Raw genomic sequence first — 22,231 nt, 5'->3', positions numbered from 1 at the left:
AAGCACCGTGACATTGATTTATTTCGACTTCGATAACCTTCCTTCCTTCCTTCCTTCCTTCCTTCCTTCCTTCCACTACTCTTCCTCTTTTCCTCATTCTCTTCATCCTTCTACACCCTCATCCCCTTCCCTCTTTCTCTCTCTCTCTCTCTCTCTCTCTCTCTCTTGGCCCTTCCTCGTCATCTATTTCTACGCTCGCGCGTATATACGATCGAAACTAAATGAAAAGTTAAAAGTCCCTCCTTTAAACGTCTCGATCGAGTCTTCCTTCACTATAACGAAATTGATGTGTCTTTTCATTATTATTATTTTTCTTTTTTTCTTTTTTTTTTGCGATATTTCGTAATAAACAGAAATAGGAAAAAGATGAAAGAAATATATATATATATATATACATTTGTAATGTATTGCATTGTTATTATAAATTGCAAACGTTTACGTGATCATGATATAATCATTTTGTTCTGTATATTAACGTAGATCTTACTATCTAATTATCGAAATGTTTCGATCAGATATCATTGTCTCGATGATATCGATCGGAGTATATGTACTTTTGATTTAGGTATGTACGACTGAAAAGGGAATTCAATGAAGCCAGAAATATATATAACGAGACTACGTGAAAATATTAAGTTAAAAATGTGATCTGACATTATACTTTCTTTTTTTTCTTTTTTTGTTTTTTTTTCCCCCCGTAAGAAGCTTCATTATTCGAATTAATCGAATTGAATAAGAGAATAAATGAAATTATGAAATACTGCATAATTTAAATGTATATATATATATACACACACACACATACACACACAGTGTATTTCTGATTTGGCAGTATAATCAGAAATGGGTTGAATCTACATGAAAAATTAAATTTCAAGCTTCGTTTTCGAATTGATCAATGTTGAAGATTCAAATGCGAAAATAAATGAAATATATGAAATAAAGCATTGTCCGTATGTGTATGTGTGTGTATATATATACATATATATATATACAAGATTTTTTGTAATTTGACAATATAATCAGAAAGAGGGTTGAATCTGTATGAAAAATTTATTCGAAAATGTAGAATAATATTCCTTTCGTAAGAAAAGAAATAAAATTATGAAATATCGCATAATCTAAATGTTATGTGTTTATATCTTTATATGTATGTATGTAAGACATTTGTTTAATTTAGCGATACAATAAAAAAGCTAATCGAATTTTTAGGAAAAATTTAATAAAAAATTTGAAAAAGCTTCGTTATACGAATTGATATAATTGAATGTTTCGATCGAAATTTTGAATTGAATGTTTTCGAATACGAAATCAATGAAAATTAACTCTATCGTATTTCTAATTATTACATTTGATAATCGTATCGATGATACTTGAGACTATTTATCGTGTATTAGTTATGACATCTTTTTAATGAATCAAAAATTTCATTTATACGTCATATCAGATTTTATCAATATTTTAAATAACTGTGTTAAACACATCAACGGTTAATCCTAATCTTCTTCTAATAGTCCATTACTTATACTTTTTTGATCGAATCATACCTTTCAACTTGATTAATACATTGTACTCTCTCTCTCTCTCTCTCTCTCTCTCTCTCTCTCTCTCTCTCTCTCTCTCTCTCTTTCTATCTTATAATCGCCTACTGCATAGAAATTGCCATCGAAAAAATCAACAGCATTGTATACACATGACGAATATTATATTGACTAGTAGTAGTCAACAACAACAACAACAACAATAACAAAAAATATTTCCTAGATCTTAACAAAAAAAAAAAAAAAAGAAGCAAAGAAAAGAAAAAAAATATCACCATTATTCGGGATAATCAAACGTACTAATCGATTGAAATGTATTTTTTTTTTTTTTTTTTATTTATATATATATATAAATATATATATATATATATATATATATATATATATGAAGCGAAATTTTCACTTAACGAATCTAACCTGACAAATATTGAAACTTATACATATTTAAACTGCATATAAACAATTCATAGATTATCGATGAAAATAAAAGCACCTCCATTCATTGATATAATCAATTGTTCTAATCGCACGAGCGATTGAAACGTTTGAAACAAACTTCCATTGACTCGATGATCTCTCATGTATGAATAACATATTCGTATTCCCATACATATATGCACATACATACATATATGCATACATACATGCATACATACATATATGCATACATACATACATATATGTATATGTATATATATATATATATATCGTATGTACTTCGATCAAAATGAAAGCACCATTCGTATAGGTATTATCGACACTATTAAAAAAAGTCGCGAATGAAGAAATAAGGGAGAGGGAGAGAGAGAGAGAGAGAGAGAGAGAGGGAGGGAGGGAGAGAGTGGATTTTCTGTCACGTTTTATTCACATTTTACGATGAAAATATGTCCGGACATTCGAACGTGTGCTATTAACGTACGGGACAGCATCCATTCTCGAAATCTACATTTTCATTTCGTTTATAATTAACGATGATCGACGTGCGCCATATTACAAACTAACGTAGATCTTATTAAGGGTTACGTTCGTATTAACAGGGGACGATTTATCGATAGGAAAAAGGGACATCAAATATATCTGAACGTCAATTTGCTTTTGAAATTTAACGATAGAAATCAAAATTATGATCGTATGATTTTTCTTTTGCTTTTCTTTTCTTTTTCTTTTGCCTTTTTTTTTTTTTTTTTTTTTCTTTTTTTGAGATCTCGCATACAAATCATACGATGATGATAAGAAGAAAGAAAAAGAAAGAAAGTAAAAGAAAAGAAAAATGGACAAAATCATTTAATTTGCTTTCATAATAAATAAATTAATTCAATTAATATTCTAATTAATATATATACATATATATGTTTTTTCTTTTTTTTTTGTTTTGTTTAGTAATTAATATTTATATTATTCGCAGGTCGTACTATCGGCATGCAGCACCTACTTTGACACGATCCTGTCGCAATACGAAGAGAAGGATCCTATCGTAATCATGCGCGACGTCAAATTCTCGGACATCAAAGTACTCGTCGAGTTCATGTACAAGGGAGAAATTAATATCGATCACGTAAGTGCCTTTACATACACATATATACGCATACATATATACACATACATATAACATATATATATATATATATATATATATATCTCTCTAACCACATTTATGCCAATACGTTCAATACATACATACATAGATATACTTACGTACGTACAAATACATACACATAAATCTACACACGTATCTTCTTTTTACTCTCTCACAAATCAGATTTGAAGTTTTTGACAAAGGAAAAGAAGAAAAGTAAATAAATAAACAAATAAATAAAAGAAAAAAATAATAAAAAGGGAAGAAAACAGGAGGGGGGAGGGGAGGAGTGCAAGGAAAAAAAGAAAAAAAAGAAAAGAGAAAAAGAAAATGGTCGATCGACAACGCGCAAACATCAGAGCGAAACGTCTTCATTCTATCGGTGACGTTCGACAGGCGGAGAGTCGCTTTTCAATTCGACACGGACAATAAAAAAATCTACGGGAGATTTGACGATGAATGTTTGATAGATTTGACTCTCGGCCGATCGGGCCGCCACTCTTCGTTGCCTTGATATACACATGTATGTCTCGTTTTCTACGTGTTTGTTTCTCCGTCTATAGATATATAGAAAACGTATGCGTGATATATATTATATTATATATATATATATATATGTATATATTTTTATACATACGTATGTATATACGTATATATGTTTGTATATATGTATGTATGTGTATATATATATATATATACATATGTAGAGAGGAATTATTCCTCCTCCGTACTTTATTTTCGACCGACCCACTGTCACGTCTATGTTTCTCTCTTTTTCCCTCTCTAGTCTTCTACGTCAAATTTTCAAAACAAATCTAACAAATCGCGAAACAAACAAACACGATTGAATCGATACACACATATATATATATATATATGTGTATGTATATGTATATGCATATGTATATATATTCGGTATATATAGACAAGAAAAATAAAGAAAAAGAATTTTCTACGCTTTTGTATATTTTATTTGTTTAATTAACGGTACGAAAAATTTTTATTATATTTTATATCGATAATATATCTCGTATGATATTATAATAACGGTTCTTGATAGATAAAATTGGAATTAATTAATTATATTTGATATTTATTAGATATAGAATTTTAATCGATATAACGTTGACATTATTTTAATTACGTAATAATAATAAAATTAACGAGATTAGAATTAATCAATATGTATCTTGAATAGAAATATCTGATATTTATTATTATTTAATTATTTATTTATTATGTATATATATATATATATATATAATAATTAAATTAATAAATTATTATATATAATAATAATAATGATGATGACGATGACGATGATGATGATGATGATGACGATGATAAAGATGATAATAATAATAAGAATAAATAATAATAAATATATATATATATATATATAAAACAATATAATATTTTAATAATAAATTTTCGAGATATTACTTTCTTCAAGGAAGTTTCATAGTTTCATAGGTTTCATGGGTTTCATAGTTTCATAGTTGGTCGCTCTCTCGCAAATTCTTTGCCGATTTCTAGTCGTGACGACCGGCCCCATTGAGCTTTCTCCAGCACGGTTGTTGTTGTTGTTGTTGTTGTTGTTGTTCTTGTTGGTTTTTTTTCTTTTCTTCGCTTTTTCCTTTTTTCATTACTTTTTTGTGAAAAATCACATCGACGAGAGACGATAAGGCAAGTGAAAATCCGTACTTCATTTACTCGATTAAGAATCGTAGAAATTACATTTTACATAGTGCATTCATATTATTATTTCTTGTAATTAAAAAAAAAAAAAGGTAAAAGGAAAAAGAAAAAAGAGAATCAAAAAATGTTCCTCTCTCTTTCTCTCTCTCTCCTCTCTCTCTCTCTCCTCTCTCTCTCTCCTCTCTCTCTCTCTGTCTTTAGTTTTCTCTCTTTTTCTATAAGAGAAAGAAAAGTAAAAAGATAAAGAAAAAATAAGAGAGAGAAAGAGAGAGAGAGAGAGGAAGAGAAAGAAAGAGAGAGATGAAAAAAAAGTGGTTTCATTTCTGAAATACATTATTCTGGTCTAGAACGGAGCCAAACGCCAACAACGGCGATGCTGACCCACATAAGCATTTTTCCAATTCTCTAGCCGTTGGCCGATAGAAAGCCACCGAAGCCGCTATAGCCGTCGTCTATGTTGTCGTCATCATCGTTGTCGTAGTCGTCGTCGTAGCCGATTCATAGAAAGTTCTTGATATATATATATATATATATATATATATATATATATATATAATTCTATAATTAGAATTTGTTCATTTGAAAATTATTTATAATAAATATATAATATATAGTTTATATATATATATATATTAATATTTTATATATATATATATAATTAATTATTATTAATGATAATATTTTATATAAATATATAAAATAAATAGTTACATATTATATTTCATAGAATAATATGTATTCTAATAACATATTATAATTCTCTAATAATACACACGCACACGCACACACACACATACATATATATATATATATACACGATGACGGTCGAAGCACACCATTATATCGCTTCGAAAATTAGCGAAACGTAATTGGCGATTCCTTCCCCTTCTTCTCTCCTCTTCTCTCCTCTCCTCTCCTCTCCTCACTTTACCTCACCTCTTTCTCCCCCATTCCTCCCCCGTCCATCCACTCTTTCAATCCCATCACTCTCATCACCCCCGTTCTATTTTTTTCTTCTTTTTTATTTCTTTTTTTTTTTTCTTTTTTTTTTTCATTCCCATACTTCCCACCCTTTCCTCACTGAACGACAATGACGTTCGTTACGCGACCTTTCCGTCGTTCTTTAATTATCATACCGTGTTCTCTCTCTCTCTCTCTCTCTCTCTCTCTCTTTTTCTCTCCCTCCCCTCTTCTCGGGAATAGAACCAGCCGATAGAAACTCCATGCGCCATTTTTAAAATGACCGAAGATTGAAACAAGCAAATTATATACACGTGTGTGTTTGTGCGTATGTGTATCGGAGGTGAGTGAGAGAGGGAGAGAGAGAGAGAGAGAGAGATAAGGGAGGGGGGAGCACGTGTCAACGAAACGCATGCGTTATTAAATCCGATCGAATTTTAACGAGTTATATTAAGTCTTTTCCATAGACTTTCTAACGTTTCTCCCTCTCTTTTCCTCCACTCTCCATCCATCCCTCCCTACTTAGATAGTCATTGGTAAATACATTAGAATTCAATGATTTCATTTACAATGGTCAGATCGTTCTTATATTCGTTGTTATCCTTTGTGATTTACTTTAGAAATTTCTTAGAAATTCGTTGTAACGAAATAATATTTTATTTGCCATTGAATTTTCGTATTAATTTCAATAGATCGTTAGAAATTCATTAGAAATGTTCGTATGCGCTTCCTCTTGCTATACTCGTCGTAAATGTATTTTTCTTTTTTTCTTTCTCTTTTTTCCCCCATCTTAATTTCTTTATCTTTTCTCTTCTCTCTCCCTCTCTTTCCTACTTCTTTCTTTTCTTTTTTTCCCGCGTGAAACGTGTTCGAATCCGGAGCACGTGACATTGACGACGCCATTTTGAATTATCTAGACGAATCACAACGACGTTGTTTTTTGCAGTTACATTTTTTATATCGGTCGAACGTCGACGGAGTAGAGGCTTCCTTCTCTCATTCGTCGACTTTTGTTTGTCGCGCGAATTTTTTATAGGGAAGAGAGAAAAACGACGTTGTATTTTATGAAATCGATAGTCCTCGTTTACAGGCCGACATGTGTACGTGTATATTCTATAGGGTGTCGTAAAAGTAATATTAGCAATTTTAGTTCTCTTTCCTTTTTTCTCTTTTTTTCTTTTTATGAATTTTATTTTTTTTTTCAAGAATAAATATATATATATATATATATATATATATATTTATGTATAATTTCTGCGGGATAATAAAAGTACTGTAGATAAAAGTACTGTTGTCATTTTTTTTGTTTTTGTTTTTTTTTTATTTAATAATCATTTAACGCGATAATATAAAATATTATTTTTACATGGATATACTTTCTACGGGGGATGTTATAAAAAAAATTCGTATCTTTCTTATTCGTCTTTTCTTCTTTTTTTTTCTTTTTTTCTTTTTTTTTTTTCTAAGATTTGTAGAAATTCAAATCCTTTCTTTTCGTGTCTAATCATTGTCCGAGAAACTTTTGGTTAATCGATTTATATCAAAGTTCTTGTACGTTCGGGTACATTGATTCTTTCAAACGACGTTGCTTCCGTTCGAAAGTGCATTTAGAGAATCCATTCTTTTGGTTTGTCGGTAACCGCAAAAAAGAGAAAAAAAAAGAAAAAAGAAAAAAGAAAAAAAAAGCAGAAAAAAGAGGAGAAAGAAAAAACTTTTAATTACACGTAGTGAAATAATAGTGATAGTGGTAGTGTATCAATCGATGATGTTTCACTTTGTTAACGCTCTTTAGGTTTGCCATTGCATTTCAACGAATTTATTTCCGTTAGAACGGACGAGTTACGATTGATTTCGATAATAAGTATTTATCAGAATGGCGTCAAATGTTTCATGGATTAAATTGAACGATCAACGAGGAATGGACGGATTCTACAGGACGGTTCAATGATAATCGGCATAAATTAACAATTTAAAAAACTAACGAATCTAACGTTTTTCTTATCTTTTCGTTAAATAATCCTATATAAATGGCACGTTAATCTATATATATCCAAAATTGATTGGCATCGAACATTTCTATGGATAATTTGACGAGTAGCGAGTTAAGATCAATTTTTAACAATTTTCAATGTTGAAAGAACAATTTCTTTTTTTTATCTGTCTTAATTTTTTCTTTTCTTTGTTTTTTTTTTTTTCCTTTTTTTTTCGATTAAGTAATTACGAATTATACATCGTACGAATATAAATAAATAATACGTGTACGAGATTGAAAATGTTATATCATTGTTAAGACTTAAATAACATCTTAGATCGTTGCTTAAATCGTTATTCTAACGACCAGATGAATGTATAGAGTTTCGTGTCAAGACGCTACTATGACCCCTCTCCTCCCTTCTCTTCTTCCTCTCCCTTCCCTTCCCCATCCTTCACCGATACTTTTTATTACCGTCACTTAAAGGAATGCAAGCACGTGGCCAATGACCTGACGTTATGGTGTCTCGTACCACTTGACGAAGAATAAAGATTTGAGATAAAGTATCTTGGCCATGAAGTATTGGAAAAAGTTGTAAATCTTCGTTTCTTCATAAGACTTAGAAGATATATATATATATGTGTGTGTGTGTGTGTGTATTTATTTATTTATTTATTTATAAATAATTTCTTTTAATCAGAGTTATCACAGTCCGTGTGTTAATTACTCTTTCTTTGTTACGAAATAAAAAGAAAAGAATTAGAAAAAGAAATAAATATTGCAATTCTTTCCTTTCTCTTTCTTTTCTTTTCTTTTCTTTTCTTCTTTTCTTTTTTTCTTTTTTTTTTTTTTCTTTTTTTTGTTTTACAATCAAATAAATTAATCCAAAGGCAAATGTCTTAATCCGTAATAAAATTTTATTATCAATCGAAATTAAATTGTACGCATTCAAAATGTATGATCGAAACTCATTTCGATTAACAAGTTAAAATATTTCCGTGTTTATTTGTCGAGGATCGAATTCCATAACGTTTTACTGATTCTGCTGCAATTAAAGCTATTCAAAATAAAATGAAATGAAATAAAAAATAAATAAATAAAAAAATAAAAAAAAAAAAAAGAAAAAAGAGAGAGGGGAAAAAAGAATATGAAAAAAAAAAAAGAGAAAAAAAGAAGAAAGTACTTAATACCGTGCATTATTAAATTTTTGCGTTATTATATATTCGCATGGTGGAATATTGTAAAAGCAAGTGCATATCGGACAAGTTGAGATTATCTTAACGCATATATAACGCAATGTTAATATCGAAATTATATTAATAATAAATATAATAATATATTTATTATACTATACTAATATAATTATTATAAATATTATAATTATATCAATATATTATAATAATAAAATATATACTTAATATTAATATACGTATATTATATGAGCGTTTGTAGATATCTCTATATTATATATACTTTATATTCATATAGTATAATACTAATGTATAATACTAATTAATATTATATTATACATATATATATATATATATATATATATATATATATATATATATTAATATATTGTAGTAATGAAGAAACGTAGAAAGAAAGAGACCTTTACACTTTTGCGATCAAGTAGAGTGCAGTTTTTTTATTTTGCATCGAGCAGACGCCATAACGCGAACTAATACGACAAAAAATACTTTCCCCTAAGTGAGACACATGAAACGAAGAAAGCGTGGAATCTAGGATAAAAACGAAAAAGTAGCACAGTTCTAATACCGATTCTATGATAAAGAAATTCATTCGATCGACAAAAAATTATACGAAGTAGTATATACAACTTTTAACATTTTATTTGTATATATCACACACACACACAAACAAATACACGCAATATATTTATATATCTTGTATGTTTTACTTCATTTCATCGACATGACATTATGCTGAATATAATACAGTATAATTATATTTGTATGTATAATATATTACCATATACATATATATATATATATATATATATATATATATATATATATATGTACATATTATAATTATTATACTCAAATATATGGTATATATAGTTATACGTATATAATATGTAATTATAGTATAATATAATTAATATACTTATTAGTAATAAATTATAGAAAAAAAGAGAGAGAAAAAATTATGATATTTATTTATAAATACTAATATAATATACTATATTATATACTGTATTATATCATAAAATAATTTCGAGATATTAGTATATTGTAATTAGTATATTTACAAAAGTTGAAAAATTATAATTCTTTAATTGAAAAATTGGATGGGTCTTGGAAAAAGTAAAACGAAAAAAAAAAAAACAAAAGAGCTAATCAAGTTCCAAAAAAATAAAATAAAAAAATAAAAAGAGAAAGGAAAAAGAAAACTAAAAAGAAGGAGAAGCAGAAGAAAATCTATCTAACTTTTTTTTTCTCTTTTTTTTTTTTTTTTTTTTTTCTTTCTTTCTTTCTTTTTCAGACAAGATTGTCGTCCCTATTAAAGACTGCTGAGGATCTTCATATCAAGGGTCTTGCGGAGGTCAGCTGGCGTAGCGATTCAACGCAAAATGACTTAAGTAACAGTGGTCACAGTCCTGGTGCGGCTACGCCAGGGGTTGAAACGGTTTTAAGGGAAGGTGACACGGATGAACCACAACCCCCAAAACAAAGGCGTAGAGGACGTCCTCCATTGGACGATACACCTACGACGCACGACGTCTTTACGCCGAAAATCACATGTATCACCGGAAACGTATGTTTATTCCTCGCCTAAGATTTTTTTTCTTTCCTTTTGAAAAAATTCCAAATACAAAATAGAAAATAATCATCGTCATGTGATGATCATGATAATGACGACGATTATGAAATAATGTCGTAAAATAGATCGTTTTCTTCTCCTCCTTTGTTTTCGTTTGCTTTTTTTTTTTTTTTTTTTTTTTATATCATTATCACCTTTATTAAATGGTATTTATTTAAAAAAAATTATGTTACTGTCGATTTCGCAGGAGGAAATGATGAGCGAAGGTGACCACGAAAGTTGGGACGACGAAATGATGATGAACGAGAATAACGAAACGCCACTGCCGGTGGTAAGATCAATTGAAAATATTAAAAGTTATTTATTACGTCAATAATCTTTTTTCTCTTTCGATATCTATAATCATATGACAATTCTTTTTTCTTTTTCACTTTGAGACATATGATGAACGTTTTTATTTTCTCTCTCTCTCTCTCTCTCTCTTTGTTTCTTCTTACTTCCTTTTCTTTTTTTAATCCGATCGTATTCATTTCTTTTTTTAGCTATCCTACATGCCGAAGGAGGACAGTAGTACCTCCGATCAAGAAAAAAAAGGTAAATCTATTAAGTAATAATTATATATAATGATTTATTTTCATTAGGAAGAAAAAAATAATAATAAATAAATAAATAAATAAATAAATAAATAAAGTACCCGTACAAATGAAGTCCCTGTACTCTCATTTATCACGAATGTGGATATATATATATATATGTGGTGTGTTGGGTGTGTGTAAATATATTTCTTTTTTTTTTTTTTTTTTTTTTTCTTTTACAGCGCCTACGACGACAGCGTCGAATTCAAACGCGACGAACCTATCGATCCCGGAACAATTTCGGGACGTCGTTAAGATGAACGATTATTTGACGACGGGCCGCCGACAAGAATTCTGGGAGGAACCGTTCACGCGACGCGTTATGGATGCCATCAAGAGTAAGGAGTTAGAAATGAAGACTGCTGCTGAGATACTCGGCGTTTCTTACGGGACTCTCTATGGGAGATATCGTGACAGTTATGGTTGCCTTAAACACCCGTATAGGTAATAATACTGCCATAATCAAAGATCATTAAAAAGAGCAATATACAAAGTAAAAAACAAAAAAAGAAAAGAATTAAATAAAATTAGTAAAGGTGAAAAAAAAAAGAAAGACATTTCATTTGTCAATATTCATTCGTTTTATCTTTTTCTTTCTTTTTTTTTCTTTTTTTTTTTTTTTATTCTTTCTCTCTCTCACTCTCTTCTTTCTCTCTATCTCTTTCTCTCTCTCTCTTTCTCTCTATCTCTCTCTCTCTCTCTCTCTTTCTCTCTCTCTCTCTCTCTCTTTAGAGTTAGGGATTTTTGGTCGGAACCTGGACCGGCGGAAGTGCTCGCAAAATTACGAAGAAAGGAAATAACGTTGTTCCGTGCTGCTGAGTTCCTCAATGTAACCGTACACACGTTGGCAACGTACCTGTCTACCCTACAAGGTTCCGAAAGAATTTCGTTGGCCGGTGACGTTAGTGCGACATCGGTGAACGTCGAGGGTAACGATACGCAAGAGAACAACGAGTCGGTTAACGATATTATACAAAAGATCAATGCCAACGCCGTTACCGCAGCAACTCCTACTACTTCGACGACAATAAAAAGAGAGGGTGGTGGTTACTTGGAGGTACCTACGGCAGTTGTACCGAAAGCTGCAACATCCGTTCTCGAAAACAATCCAGACATAACGATCGTCAAGACCGAAAATCTACCGCGTAAACGTGAATATGCAAAGATTTCCAATACAGAAAACAACAATGCGAAACTGATGAGCGGTGGTGCCGTCAGTGAGATTACAACACAATCGTCTCAACAGCAACAGCAGCAGCAGCAGCAGCAGCAACAACAGCAGCAGCAACAACAGCAACAGCAACAGCAACAACAGCAACAACAACAACAGCAACAACAGCAACAACAGCAGCAACAGCAGCAACAACAACAACAACAACAGAAGATCACCGATCCGCTCGCATTGAACAACGACAACAGTAAACCCTAACTATTCAGGCCTTATTTAACACCGGCGAGTCCAAGAATAACCGGCGCCAATGCCAGTTACAGATCCGAACTCTGTCCCCGGAGATTTTATTCGAACGTATTTACGCGCTTCTTGACTAATTTTCATTTGAAGTAAAACAAAAAGAAATATACGTATATATATATATATATATATATATATATATATATATATATATATTTATGTATATGTAATTTGATTAATTAATTTAGATCATGAGATCATAATCCGTGATCGATCTCTCCGAGGATCCATCCATCCATCCATCCTTTCTCCTTTTGTTCGTATCTTCTTCTCTTTTCTTTCTCTCTCTCTGTCTCTCTCTCTCTCTCTGTCTCTCTCTCTCTCTCTAAATCTAAATCTAAATTACTAATCAATTGTCTATCCGTCTTGTAACAATCTATCTGTATACACCTGTCTCTGTCTCTGTCTATATCTATCGTCTTTCGTCTCGTTCGTCGTGCACATAAGCAAACAAAGTTCTAACTAGATATAGAAAATATTTTAATAATTTCATTTAATTAAACGATTAATTTTAATATCACGTAATAACAATGATCCTTGAGGAAAATGTGTGTGTGTGTGCGTGCGTGCGTGCGTGCGTGCGTGTGTGTGTCTGTGTGTGTGTGTGTATGTATGTATGTATGATACGTTCGATGAGCATGATACCCATCGATAAAACACCATGATCTATTTTTCTTTTTATCGATCCTCCTTCTTCGATCCAATTCTTTTTCAAAACTCATCTTTTATGGATCCTAATCAAACATTTAAATGTTTAAGAATAATAACAATTCGGGAATTTGATCCTCTTTTCTTTTCTTCTTTTTTTTCCTGTGATCGATTGTAATTGTAATGTAATGATAATAAAAAAATAATGATAATAATAATTATTATTATTATTATTATTATTATTATTTTTATTATTATTATTGTTATTAATAAAATAGAAAGAAAAACAAAATAATAATAATAATAATAATAATAATAATAATAATAATAATAATAATAGTAGTAAATGGCGGCTGTAATCTTGGAAAATTGCGTTTAAAAAAAAAAAAAAAAATAAGAAGAAAAAGAAAAAGAAAAAAAAAGAAAAGAGGTTTAAACGAAGATAAAAAGAGATTAAGAAGAGCGTATAATAAAAAGTTCAATCGAAGTTCCTTTTGAATAACGACGTGTAGTATGTATCGCAAACAAACAAACAAACAAACAAACAAACAACAAACAAACAAACAAACAAACAAACATACAAACATACAAACAAACAAAAAAGAAGAAGAATGCCTAGACTATTTTCTGCCGCATGTGTCTGTATGATGAGTAGAACATAAAGAGCGACAATATATTATCTTCTTCACGGTAGAATATCCTGTTCGTAGTAAGCGATTGATATGGATGATGATGATGATGATGATGATGATGATGATGATGGAGAAGGAGGGAGAACGGATAGAAAAAAGAAAGAGAAAAGAAAAAGAAAAGAAAAACAAAAAGAAAAAAGTGGCCGAGAACGATGACGATGACGATGACGACGGCAAATGTTTAAAAAGGAGACACCTTGTATAATCCTCTCGAACGACTATTTCTATATATTATATATATACTTATATATATATATTATATATATATATATATATACACATACACAAATGATATATCACTAATCAAAAATGTAATATCACTACCTATATATATATATGTATATGTATGTATATATATATATATATATATATATATATATATATATATAATTTGTGATTAATAATATTACATATATATGTAATATCATATTTACATATATATTTGTGATTAGTGATATATATATATATATACGTATATATATGTATGTATGTATATATGTATATATGTGTGTGATGTATATATATATATATTTGGATATGTAATATATATATATGCAATGAATGAGTCGTATGAGAATCACACCAGTCCGTCTATATGTATGAGAAAAAACGAGAGCGAGCGAGCGAGCGAGAGAGAGAGAGAGAGAGAGAGAGAGAGAGAGAGAGAGAGAGAGAGAGAGAGAGAGAGAGAGAGAGAAGATAAATAATAATAATAATAGGAGGGAGAAAAAACAAAAATGGAGTGGAAGAAAAAACAAGAAAATATGGAAACAATTTTATCATTCTTTCTTCTCTTTTTATATATATATATATATTATATATGTATATATAAAAAACAGTATAAGAAAACATATGGCACGTATCGTTAGTATATATGAGCTTTAGAAAATCATTATTATTATTATTATTATTATTATTATTATTATTATTATTATTATTATTATTATTATTATTATTATTAATTATTATTATTATTAATTATTATTATTATTATTATTATTATTATTATTATTATTATTATTATTAATATTATTATTTTAATTATAATAATTATTATTATAACTATTATTACTATTATTATTATTACTATTATTACTATTATTATTATTACTATTCAAATATTATTATATACTTATTATATAACGCATACGTGCGCGTGTGTCTGTCTGCTGTGCGAGCTCCTTTTCATTGTTTTTTTTTCTTTATACATACATATATATATATATATATATATATATATATATATATATATATATATATATATATATATATATATATATATATATATATATATACACATATATATACACACACATAAATGTAGGTATTTTAAGAAAAAAAAAAAAAAAAAAAGGCGATTTAAATAATAATCGCCGATTAAATAATATATCAAAGATGAATGATTGATTTAATGTCGAAAGGCCAATTAAGAAATACGCATATAAAACACGTCCATTGTTGTAAATAATTGGTGCAATAACAACACCGACAGATATTCATTATTATTGTATTTTTCTCTCTATTTCTTTTCCCTTTTTTCTTTTCTTTTTTTTTTTTTTGTTTTTTTTTTTGTTTTTTACTTTTTTCATAAACTTCGAAAAAATTGTATGCGCTTAATTTATGTGCGATTAAGATTAGAACAATTATTAATATTTATTGCGAGGAGGGGAAAAAAAAAAAGAGAAAAGATTTAGCAAAGAAAAGAATAAAAAAAGGTGCATCTTCTTCGACACACAATGCATTATTGAATGTATATGTATATATGTGTGCATTATACATACATACACATACACACATATATATATATATATATACACATGTATATCAAGGCTCGAGAGCGAAATCGTTTATTTCGTTTATATTTTTGTCTCTCTCTCTTTTTCTCTCTCTCTCTCTCTCTCTCTCTCTGTCTTTCTTTTTTTTTTGTTTATTGTACTTTGTTATAAATATTCTTTTTTCTTTTCTTTCCCCTTTTTTTCATTTTCCTTTTTCTGTTTTATTCTCTTTTGTTTTTTTTGTAAAGGAAGAAAAACTTAATAAAACGAGGCCGCCATTTTTGTAATTGTAACTAACTCCATGAGAGATGGGGATTGACTGGAAACGAGTATTCCTGTTTGACGATGGTAAAAATTTATAATTAAGAACTATAATTGTAATAATAATAATATATATATATATATACATACATACATACATATATATATATATATATATATATATATATATATATATATATATATATATATATAGTAGAGGTATTTCCCAATGATATTTTTCGATGATATAAGACTTAGGTTGCATCTGAAACACATTCGTAGTAATGTCGGTACTTGTAAAGTAATCCGAAAATTTTGACGAGAAGAGTAGGGAGGCGTCTGTCGAATCGTATCGATTAGATTAAGAAAGCGTTGATGGTAATGGAAGGGAGAGGGAGAAAGTTGGAAAGAAAGAAACACGCAAAAAAAAAAAAGAAAAGAAAAGAAAAGAAAAGAAAAGAAAGGAAAAAAATGAAAAGACAAGTAAAACGTGCGAAAATGTAAAACGGATCGTGTCCGAGCGTGTGCGTGCGTGAGGAAGAGAAAACAAAAAGATAAAACAAAATAAAGTAAAGTAAATTAAAGTAAAGTAAAATAAAGTAAAATAAAATAAACACGGAGAACACGTTTTCTTAAGGGAGAATTTAAAAATATAATGAACACGAAAACGAAAATGAAAGTGGTATTGTGATGTTGTGCGCGTGTATATACAGAAGTGTGTGTAATATTTAAACGAAAGCGATTTAAAAAGAAAATAATAATAAATTAATAAATAAATAAATAAATAAATAAATAAACGCGAAGCGAAGAAAAAAAAGTGAATAACAAATTAAGAAAAAGAAAATGAAATTATTTGAAAAAGCGGTGGATAAAATAGAAGGGTACGGGGTGGGTTGAGGGGATGGGAGGCGGCTATGTTCGATGCGTGAACTTATTAGGGAAAAGTGTCTCTTCTTTCTTAAGCGAAATCGAAATCGAAATCGAAATTGAAATCGATATCGATATCGAAATCTCGACTGCCGAGTAACCGATTAAAAATTAATCCAAATGATCATAAAGTACGAGCGAGAAACATTTATTTCTATAGCATGCAAATGATTTATAATGTGATGAAAGCAGCGGAGACAATGAAACAAACAAACAAACAAACAAAGTAAACGAGTGTACATTGTTTATTATTTTTTTCTTCTTTCTTTTTTCTTTTAAGCCCAGACAATGATCTGGATGTGATCGGTTAACAAAATAAAAAATACCAAAAAAAAAAAAGAAAAGAAAAAAAAAAGAAGAAGAAGAGAAAGAAATTTTAAAGAATAATAAAAACAAAAGAAAAGAAAAATGAAACGAACAATGCATGGTACTTTTACAAAAAAAAAGAAAAAAAAAAGAAAAAGAAAGAAAAAGAAAAGATATTCATTTTTGATTTATCAGGTTTTGGATCGGATCTCGTGAGAGAAAAAGAGAGAAAGAGAGAGAGAGAGAGAGAGAGAGAGAGAGAGAGAGAGAGAGAGAGAGAGAGAGAAATATCAATCTTTCGATTACACTTAATAACAAGTAATCATAGACCACCAAAATAATTCTATCTTTAATAAGAAATCATTTTATACTGTGAGTGTAATTTATAAAAATTTTTCAATCATAGATTTTATTCGTCTTTAACTTTTTCGAAAAATTAATTAATAATTATAAAAAGAATTTAGATCGTCTCATCGCATACATACATATATATATATATATATATATGTATGTATGTGTGTATACTACGTGTATATGTATAACGATATTACATATTTATATATTACTTATATAATATCACTAATCATAAAGAAATATATAAGTAATATCACGCATATTAATATGTATTTGTAATTAATGATATTAGATATTTATACATATATGTAATATATATATATATATATATATATATATATATATATATATATATATATATATATGTAATATCATAAATTCCAAATATACATATACATATACATGTATGTAATATCAGTAAATAACAAACGTAAGGTTACGTCGACATTTATTGTGTCTCATCGAATATTATTACGTTTTAATACGTGACTTATCTAATGTGATTATTTTCTCTCTTTCTCTTTCTTTCTAACTCTTTTCTTTTCTTTTCTTTTCTTTTCTTTCTTTCTTTCTTTCTTTCTTTTTATTCTTTCCTTCTTTCATCCTTTCTTTTTCTTAATAAAATAAGACTAAGACATACCAAATGAATGAAACGTAAGGACAAGTTTTGTTAGTTTTAGAATAATTATCGCATATCAAGAGAGCAAAGGGAAAGTGAAAGAAGGGAGATAAGAAAAAAAAAAGAGGAGAAAAAAAAAGAAAGAAAGGAAGAAAGAAAGAAAGAAGGAATAAAATAGAAAAAAAAACACACAAAAAAAAAGAGAGAAGAGAAAGAAAAACATGCGCTAAAAATGCACTCTGTATTTGCCTATGCACGTCCCGACGATTGCAATCATCGGGACGCACAAGACCACTTTTACTCTAGCAAAGGGTATACGACTAGGAGTATTAATATTTAATGCTAATAATCAATGCGAATTTTCTTCGTTCGTAATGAATTTGGTCATAACTTTTTTTCTTTTTTCTTTTTTTTTTTTTTTTAGACCACCTCTCAACGCCATTATCTATCCAATTAATTAACATCGAGCCTTTTGTCGAACAAATTACACTAATTAATATTTATATATATATATATATATATATATATATATATATATATATATTATATGTATATTACGAATTTGTACTCGTAATATAAACAATATTTACCATTTGAAACGATACGAATGCAATGACGCGATCGATAGCGAAGTTAAAGGTAAAACGTTAAAAAAAAAAAAAAAAAAAGAAAAATAAGGAAAAATAAAGAAATAAATAAAAGACAAATAACGAAGAATTCTTTACGAATCTATTTTTTTTTTCTTTTTTTTTTTTTTTTTTTTTTTTTTTTTTTTTTTATGAATTCATTAAACCAATCAATAGACATTATCTTTTTTCTTTAATTATACGAACGTTCGAAACAATTGTCGTTTAATTTGATTGTTTCGTGCCAAAGTACAAACATATTAAATACATTCGAACAGTACTCGAATGAAAATTAAAAAAAAAAAAAAAAAAAAAAAATGAACAAAACGAAAATGGCGTGAGGTGTGAATACAAAATAAAAATAAGAAAAAAAAAAAAAAGGAAAGAAAAGAAAAGAAAGCAATGACCATTCGTTCGAACGTATTTCTTGTATAATAATCGTGACATCGGTCTGAACTGGTGAAACGAGTGTCTCATGGCCGATGTGCGACGAATAATAATAATAATAATAATAATAATAATAATAATAATAATAATAATAATAATAATAATAATAATAATAATAATAATAATAATAATAATAATAATAATAATAATAATAATAATAACAATAACATTAATAACAATAATATTAATAACAATAATATTAATAACAATAATAATATTAATGATAATATAAATAATAAAAATAATACAAATAATAATAATAATAATAATAATAATAATAATAATAATAATAATAATAATTATTATAATGCATTATTGACGCTGTTGTAATGAGAAGACAGGACAAGACTAGCCTATTGGCGAACGATATCCACTTTATGCGGCTATCGCACCATGAGACTAATAAGAAAAAAAAAAAAAGAAAACCCACAAAAAATAAAAAAACAAAAAAAAGAATAAAAAAATACTAAAACGAGAAAGAGATAAAACGAAAAAATGAAAAAGAAAAAAAAAAGAAAACAAAAAAAGCTAACGCGAGAGAAAAAATACAACACACACACAGAACAAAACAAATATCGATATCATTATTATGTGTCGTTTGATATAAACGAATAATGAATTATATAATAAGTAACATCATCGTTTTATACACAAAAAAAAAACCTAATTAATTAATATCTATTTACGTACACTATGTACATTCCTAGTTATACATGCTCTCTTCACTGTCATTACACATCTCCATTAATTACACGCGCGCATTATGGATAAAACAAACAAAAAACAATAACAGTAACAACAACAACAACAACAACAAAAACAACAACAACAACAACAACATTGAAACAAACAAACAAATATAAAAAGAAAGAAAGAAAGAAAGAAAGGAAAAAAAAAGGAACAAAAAAATTACACACGAATACGCATGGACCTATTATATATATATATACATATATATAAATAATATTATATATATATATACATATAAATATATTTATAATAATTAATATCGTTATTCCAAAAACGGACCACCGCGACATCGGCATTATACCAAGATCATTAAATTAATTTACGCGAGGATATAAGATTGAAAGAAGGGAATAATGACAAATTTAAAAGGAACGAAAACAAAAATAACAACAACAACAACAAATACAAGATGCAAAAATTGTAATTAGAGATAACGCGTAAAAAAAAAAAAAAAAAAAAAAAAAAGAATAATTGCAAGCTCCTATATTGAAGTATTTTCATCGGTGACGTTACAAACTTATATAACTCATTCTTTCTTTTTTTTTTCTTGCTTTCTTTTTTATATGTTATTATTATTATTATTATTATTATTATTATTATTATTATTATTAATATTTTATTATATGTATTATTGTTATTTGAGAAACTGACCGTCTCAACTAACCCTCGTCTGATTGTATGAAAATACAAGGACGTAAAAAAAAAAGGGAAGAAAAGTGAAAAAAAAATAAAATGAAATAAAAGAAGGAATAGATTGAGAAGGAAGAAAAAATTTATATATATAACATTGACACGCGAGTCTTTTTTTTTCCTTTTTCTTTCTCTTCTTCTTTCTTTATCTTGTCTTTTTCTTCATCATTTCACATCGAATTTGTCGATCTTCAAAGGAGAAAAGAACCGAAGTAAACGAAAAAAAGAGTAAAAAAAGAAGAAAGAAAATATGGCGATTAGAGATAGAAATGAGAAGATGCGAGAAGAAACGAATAGAAAAGGAAAAACAAAAAAAGGAAAAAGAGAGGAAAAAAAGCGAAAAAAAGAAAGAAGAAAAAAAAAATAAAGAATAAAATTGTGAGAATTTAATTTTTCTAGAAATCTACCTCTCTCTCGTCTATATAATTTTATATAATATAGGATTTAAACAAGCAAATGAACAAACAAACGAACAAACAAAAAAAAATGAAAAAAAAAAAAAAAGAAAAGAAAAGAAACGACGAAACGACGAAAAGAAAAGAAAATGAAAAAAAAAAAAACAAGAAAATAAAAAATAAAAATGATTAAAAGGCTGATGAAATAATCCGGGGTTATTTGGGGAGGGATGGGGCGGGGGATCGACTGGGGTTTGGGGGAGGGTAGGGGATAAAAGAGGGGGAATAAAAAAGAATTGAAACAAAAAAAAAAAAGAAAAGAAAAGAAGAAGGAAACAAAAAAAAACAAAAAAGAAAGAAAGAAAGAAAGAAAGAAAAAAAGAAAGGGGAAAGAAATTAATCAATCAACAATGAAAGATCTTTTTAACGTGTGTTTGAAAATTTTTGCGAACATAACTCTTTCATCACAATAACATCGTACACCACACCTACATGCACACATAACACACGCATACGTACACACATGCATATATGGAATATATACATTCATGTATATATATATATGTGTGTGTGTGTGTGTATGTGTGTGTCTGTATGATACACATGTATACACGTACGTACACACATACGAGTATACGTACATACACATATACGTATGAATACACCTACATGAATACATGCATACATACATACGTACATACATACATAGGATTCACGCATACACATAAACAAATTCTCCCTAAATCTAGCTCGTCTTAAAACAAAAAGAAAAAAAAGAAAAAAGGAAAAAAAAAAAAAAGAAAAAAAAGACTTTGTACCAATATACTTTTATTTAATCTCGACATTTTGAAATTCAAGAGCGCACTGCTTTATACTTAAGAGCCCCCCCCCCTCCTTCCACCCACATTGTATACGTTATTGAAAAATCTAATCTATCCGATCATTGTGTGCCCTCGAATTTCGAAATATCAATCTCCTTAGCCAAAGTTAGAAATCGCGTTTTAACATTTAATTTTTCTTCTTCATTTCTTTTCTTTTTTTCCTTTACTCTTTCTATCAACAACCTCCTTTATAGAGCCACCCTATACGCCATTCCTACTC

The 22,231-nt window shown here is 28.4% G+C and overlaps 1 protein-coding gene across 16 annotated transcripts in view; it reads left to right on the top strand.

Annotated features, from left to right (window-relative positions):
• Positions 1–14,201, top strand: part of LOC124431068 (protein tramtrack, alpha isoform-like) — a 108,688-nt gene extending 94,487 nt beyond the window's left edge. For all 16 annotated transcript variants that reach the window (XM_046978481.1, XM_046978483.1, XM_046978487.1 and 13 more), the window contains 6 exons: positions 2,947–3,096; positions 10,256–10,528; positions 10,782–10,865; positions 11,077–11,128; positions 11,352–11,613; positions 11,902–14,201. In XM_046978481.1, the coding sequence (XP_046834437.1) occupies positions 2,947–3,096; positions 10,256–10,528; positions 10,782–10,865; positions 11,077–11,128; positions 11,352–11,613; positions 11,902–12,598 (1,518 nt within the window). In that variant the 3' untranslated portion in view covers positions 12,599–14,201. The remainder of the gene's footprint in view (positions 1–2,946; positions 3,097–10,255; positions 10,529–10,781; positions 10,866–11,076; positions 11,129–11,351; positions 11,614–11,901) is intronic.
• Positions 14,202–22,231: the final 8,030 nt, after the last annotated feature.

Source organism: Vespa crabro, chromosome 20 (genome assembly GCF_910589235.1).
Source record: "Vespa crabro chromosome 20, iyVesCrab1.2, whole genome shotgun sequence".
Lineage (NCBI taxonomy): Eukaryota > Metazoa > Arthropoda > Insecta > Hymenoptera > Vespidae > Vespa > Vespa crabro.
This window is presented reverse-complemented; position numbering and strand designations above follow the sequence as displayed.